The sequence below is a fragment of the Carlito syrichta genome, unplaced genomic scaffold (genome assembly GCF_000164805.1).
Source record: "Carlito syrichta isolate Samal-C Ts95f unplaced genomic scaffold, Tarsius_syrichta-2.0.1 Scaffold302820, whole genome shotgun sequence".
NCBI classification, from domain to species: Eukaryota; Metazoa; Chordata; class Mammalia; order Primates; family Tarsiidae; genus Carlito; species Carlito syrichta.
This window is the reverse complement of record NW_007246916.1, coordinates 116,201-122,065: the sequence shown is the minus strand read 5'-3', so window position 1 is coordinate 122,065 and position 5,865 is coordinate 116,201. Positions and strand designations below refer to the sequence as shown.

General features: G+C 46.8%; 1 protein-coding gene across 1 annotated transcript in view; it reads left to right on the top strand.

The window, feature by feature from the left end:
• Nucleotides 1-4,377, top strand: part of CELA1 (chymotrypsin like elastase family member 1) — a 20,218-nt gene extending 15,841 nt beyond the window's left edge. The window contains exons 7-8 of the mRNA XM_008057158.1: nt 2,848-2,997; nt 4,360-4,377. Coding sequence (XP_008055349.1) covers nt 2,848-2,997; nt 4,360-4,377 — 168 coding nt within the window. The remainder of the gene's footprint in view (nt 1-2,847; nt 2,998-4,359) is intronic.
• Nucleotides 4,378-5,865: the final 1,488 nt, after the last annotated feature.

The window sequence follows — 5,865 nt, the reverse complement described above, 5'->3', positions numbered from 1 at the left end:
TGCTGATTTTTTGATTTATTGTAGAGATGAGGTCTCGCTGCCCAGGCGGGTCTCGAACCCGCGGGCTCAGGCAATCCACTCACCTCAGCCTCCCAAAGGCGCAGGATTACAGGCTGAGCCACCGAGCCCGGCTACCTCCAGATCTTTAAAAAATATACATCTGGGACAGGCTTGTAACCTTAGTACTTTGAGAGGCAGAAGCAAGAGGACTGCTTGAGCCCATGAGTCTGAGACCAGCCTGGGCAACATAGCAGAGACTTCATCTCTACAACAAAAAAAAAATCAAAAAATTAACTGGGTATGTTGGCATGTACCTGTAGTTCTAGCTACTCAGGAGGTTCAGGTAGAAGGATTACCTGAGTCCAGGAAGTTGATGCTGTGGTGGTAGATGTGGCTCTCTCTTCCCTTTGGATACATGTGTCTGTATAAACTTTCTGATCATCATCATCTCAACCTCCCAAAATAATAATTTTTTTTTTTTTTTGAGTCGGAGTCTCACTCTGTCTCCCAGGCTGGAATGCAGTGGCAGGCTCACAGCCACCACAGCCTAGATCTGCTGGGCTCAGGCAATCCTTCTGCCTCAGCCTTCCAAGTAGCTGGAACTACAGGTGCATGATACCACTCCCGGCTAATTTTTTATTTATTGTAGAGACGAGGTCTTGCCAAGTTGCCCAGGCTGGTCTCAAACCTCTGGGCTCAGGCAGTCTTCTTGCCTCCACCTCCCAAAGTGCTGAGATTCCAGGCATGAGCCACTGTACCCAGCCCCAAAATAATTTTGGTTAGATCAACATTCAGTTTTTATTATGATTATATAAAATGCTATTTACAACTAAATTGTGTAGTATCTTCTAGGTTTGCTTTGCTGCATAACTTGTGTTTTCCTTGTTAATAACTGTCTTTTCCATTTTTTTAACACAGAGTCATCACTGATTCAGCCTCATGCCCCACTCATTTTAAGTGACCTGTTTCATAGTCTCTCTCTCTCTTGTTTTTTTTTTTTTTGAGTTGGAGTCTCACTCCGTCGTCCAGACTGGAGTGCAGTGGCATGCTCCCGGCCACTGCAGCCTCGACCTGCTAGGCTCTGGCAATCCTTCCGCCTCAGCCTTCCAAGTAGCTGGAACTACAGGCGCACGCTACCACGCCCGACTAATTTTTTTTTTTTAAATTGTAGAGATGAACTCTTGCCAAGTTGTCCGGGTGAGTCTTGAACCCGCGAGCACAGGCAATCCACCTCACCTCAGCCTCCCAAAGTGCTGGAATTACAGCCCTTTTTTTTCTTTCTTTTTTTTTTTTAAGCCAGAATCTCACTCTGTAACCCAGGCTGGAGTGTCGTGGCTACCGTAGCCTTAGCCTGCTGGGCTCAGGTGATCCTTCCCAGAGGTCTTGCTACATGGCCCAGACTGGTCTCTAACTCCTGGGCTCAAGCAATCCTCTGGCCTTGGCTTCCCCAAGTGCTGGGATGACATGTGTGAGCCACCGTGTCCAGCTTTGCTTCATTTTCTCTTGACCCTGGTGGTTTGTGTCTTGGTATGGGTCTATTTGCATTCATTGTGAGAAACAGTGAGTGGGTGAGTCTTTCCTGACACTCCAGACCTCTAACCCTGAAAATGTTTATTTTCTCCTCTTCATTCTTAGTTTTCCCTTTCTAGAATTTCTATTATTCACATTTTTGCCTTCTAAATAGGTCCTCTTATTTTCTCTCTGTTTTGTTCTACTTTATTTCCAACTCTTCCCATTTTTCATTTCTAAATCGTTCAGTTTATAATTTCCAAAGGTCCTTTTTTCCTTCTGAATGCTCTGTTTACAAGCATGTTGTTCTTGACTCATGGATGCAATTTTTTTTTTTTTTACTTTGGTAGAGTATTAGGACGCAATTATAGTTTTATTGCTTGTTTTTTGTTGTTGTTGCCTTCATTTTTTATTTAGCTCTTTGTCTTTTTTGTTTTGATCTTTATTTTTATATCAGAGGCATCCTTTAGCTATTTGGTGATCCTTGACCGTCTGCCTTTATTTCAGAGTTGGGTGGCATTTTTCCCCAGAGTCGGGTGGGCTGATTGGTAGCTCTGAGCCTTGGGTGGGGTAATTGATAGTGGCTTCTCTGACAGGTGATCTGGCTAGGTCATTTTCCTGGGGAACCTCCGATGTTAGTATCTTTAACTCTTTCCTCTCAGACTGGTCAGATTTTCCAGAGAAGTATCTTCCAATTTTACATCTGGCATTATAGACCTGGCATTCCGGGAGCTGAGTCAGAAGGGAGTCAAGGTCATGTTCTGCAAACCCAGGTTCCCCTGATTGTAAACCTGAGCACATAACCCAACACATTGCTTTCTCTCCTCTTCACTCCAGTTTAGTTTAGCATGTGTTGACTACCTACCCTGAGTCTAAACATTTGGTCTACTTAGACTCGCTGGTTTAAATGCTGGGGATAAAGAAATAATTACAACGCCCTACTTTCCCACCCCAAGTTCACTTTAAGTCAACAAAAGCTATTGAACTTAAGACGTTCAGAGTTCCATGCTGGCACCGTGGAGAGGAAAGACATCGGTGAGACATAGCCTGTGTCTCAGGAAGTTCATAGATATGTGTGGGAGGTAGAAACAAATTGTGAAACCAAAATACAAGGCAGAGCATGAAATAAGTACGGTAAAGGAGAAGAAGAAGTACTGTGGTTGTTTAGAAAGGAAGAAGAGATTCATTTCCATTGTGGGGACACGAAGGAAGTGGAGATTTGCATCGAAGCTTTAAAACTGACAGAATTTCACAAGCAGAGATGGAGTGGGTGGGGTTTCAGCAAAGACCCAAAGAGCAGGAGGTCTGGAGGTTTAAGACTGCTTCTCTTCCCTGCAGGGTGACTCCGGGGGCCCCCTCCATTGCCTGGTGAATGGCCAGTATTCTGTCCACGGAGTGACCAGCTTTGTGTCCAGCCAGGGCTGTAATGTCTCCAGGAAGCCCACCGTCTTCACCCGAGTCTCTGCTTACATCTCCTGGATGAATAATGTGAGTCTTCTCAAGTGACAGGTGGAGACGGGGTCACCTGGAGATCCAAGCACTGGCTGGAGTGGGGGCAAGAGCTGGGCAGGACAAGCATCTTCTCCCTTACCACATTCGTGTGTTCACTCTTTTCCCTTCCCCCCTCAAATCATTCCTTCAGTAATGCTGCCATCCTGAGTTCCCTCCCCTTCGCATGATCATTGAGCTGATGCCACCATGTTTATGGCTTAGGGTAAGATGGTGGCCGCATCAGATCTGAACCAAGCACATATCAGCACTGTCCTAAGTCAAAACCAAGGGAGAAACAGGTCCTGAAAGGCCTGCATGCCCTGGGGAAGGGGAAGAAATCAACATCCTCTCCCACAAAGCTCATTCTAGGGACATTATAAGAATTTGCTTTTTTTTTCTTTTTGAGTTGGGGATCTCACTTTTTCACCCAGGCTGGAGTGCAGTGGCACGATCATGGCTCACTGCAGCCTCCAGACCTCCTGGGCTCAGGTGATCCTTCTGTTTCAGCCTCCTGAGTATCTGGGACTACAGGCACTCAGCACCACACCCAGTTAATATTTTTACTGTTTTGTAGAGACAAGGTCTCCCTTTGTTGTTTGGGCTGGTCTCGAAATCCTGACCTCAAGCGATCCTGCCTCAGTCTCTCAAAGTGCTGGGATTACATGCACGAACCACCATGCCTGGCCTGCTCTAACTTTTGAAAGAGGTTTTAGCCAAGTACAATGGCTCACGCCTGTAATCCCAGCAGTTTGGGAGGCAGAGACAAGATGATTGCCTGAGTCCACAGGTTTGAGACCAGCCTAGGCAACATGGCAAGACCTCGTCTCTACAATAAATAAAAAAATTAGCTGGGCATACTGGCACATGCCTGTAGTTCCAGCTACTTGGAAGGATCGCCTAAAGCCAACAGATCGAGGCTGTGGTGGCCGTGAGCATGCCACTGTACTCCAGCCTAGGTTATAGAGTAAGACTCCAACTCAAAAAAATAAAAGAAGAAGAAAGAGGTTTTACCACTTTAAACAATGTTTAAGTTAGGTGAGACTCTGCTTACGCTGACCTAGTAAAAGAGCCACAAGCACTGTACCCTGCAGACTTCAAACACCTTCTGGAACCTTGTGACATGAACCTTGGCCCATAGCCATTTCAAGGTCTGTCCTTGCCACTATGTCCTGGACATGTGCCGATAACATTGAGGTGTCCTGCCACAGCTAAGACATACATCCTGCGCAACCCCACTCCACACACCGCCCCCCTAACTCCCCGTAAACCCAGCTCGGGCTGTACTTAACTGGGAGCCCTGAGAAAATAAGAAAGAAGGGGGACAGAAGTTACTGACTGGACGTGGCTGTCTTCCTTCAGGTCATTGCCTCTAACTGAGTTCGGAGGCCTTCCCAAGATGGTTCTTAGATCTGCAAGAGGACATGAGATCAACCAGGAAGACTTTCTAAGAGATGACTGAGCCAGATGTAGAAAAGCAAATAAAACTGAATGTACATTATCATATTGCGTCTTTTTTTTTTCCCATACTGAATCTTTCTATTTGTAATTAAACCTCCTAGGGAAGCTGCAGTTATAGGATCCAAGTTGGATTTCACATCTGTGGGCTGGTTCTTCCCTTTGCTGCCACCTTTATCAGTTCACGAACTAAGCCCAGTGGGAATGGCTTTATATTATTTATTTTGGATTATTTTAGGGCCTACCTGTCCGTTCATCTGTCCATCTGTCCCCATCTCCTGTGCATATTTGCTGTATTCAAAGGCACAGAGTGCTTTGAAAAGTTCCTGCCGGGGATGGTGGTGCACACCTATAATTCTGGCACTTTAGGAGGTCGAGGCAGGAAGACGCTCAGGCCATGAGTTTGAGACCAGTCTGGGTAACACAGTGAGACCTTGTCTCTACAAAAGCAATTTAAAAATTAGCCGGGCATGGTGAACCTGTAATCCCAGCTACTCAGGAGGCTGAGGCTGGAGGACCACCTGAACTTGGGAGGTCGAGGCTGCAGTGAACCATGATCATGCCATTGCACCTCCAGCCTGGGCAACAGAATGAGAAACTGACTCCAGAAAAAAAAAAAAGTTCTTGAGTGACTGAATGTACCCTAACTCTCCCAGATAGACTGGGGGCTCATCCTTTTATTTTCTCCTTCAGGGCCTAAAACAAATGCCCACCCCAAGTCCCTGGGTGATAGCAACTACTAGGATGCCCAGAGAAGGAGTATAGAGTTAGGAGGCAGGTCAGGTACCAGGAGACCAAAAAAGTGACCAATTAGAAAGGAGACTGGGCTGGGCGTGGTGGCTCAAGCCTGTAATCCCTTGGGAGGCCAAGGTGAGAGGATTGCCTAAGCTTGCGGTTTAGACACCAGCCTGGGCAACATGGCGAGACCTCGTCTCCACAATAAATTAAAAAATTAGCCGAGCATGGTAGTATGCACCTGTAGTTCCAGCTACTTAGAAGGCTGAGGCGGAAGGATCTCCTGAGTCCAGCAGATCGACGCCAGGGTGGCCGTGAGCTTGAGCTTGCCACTGCACTTCAGCCTGGGCAATGGAGAAAGACTCCAACTAAAAAAAAAAAAAAAAAAAAGAAAGAAAGAGAGAAAGAGGACTGGGGAGCAAAGAATAGAAAAAGGGAGAAAAGATACTAAACGACCGGGCTCGGTGGCTCAGCCTATAATTCCGTGCCTTTGGGAGGCTGAGGTGAGTGGATTGCCTGAGCCCGCGAGTTCGAGACCCACCTGGGCAGCAAGACCTCATCTCTACAATAAATCAAAAAATCAGCCGGGCGTGGTAGCGCGTGCCTGTAATTCTAGCTACTTGGAAGGCTGAGGCGGAAGGATCGCCTGAGCCCAGCAGGTCGAGGCTGCGGTGG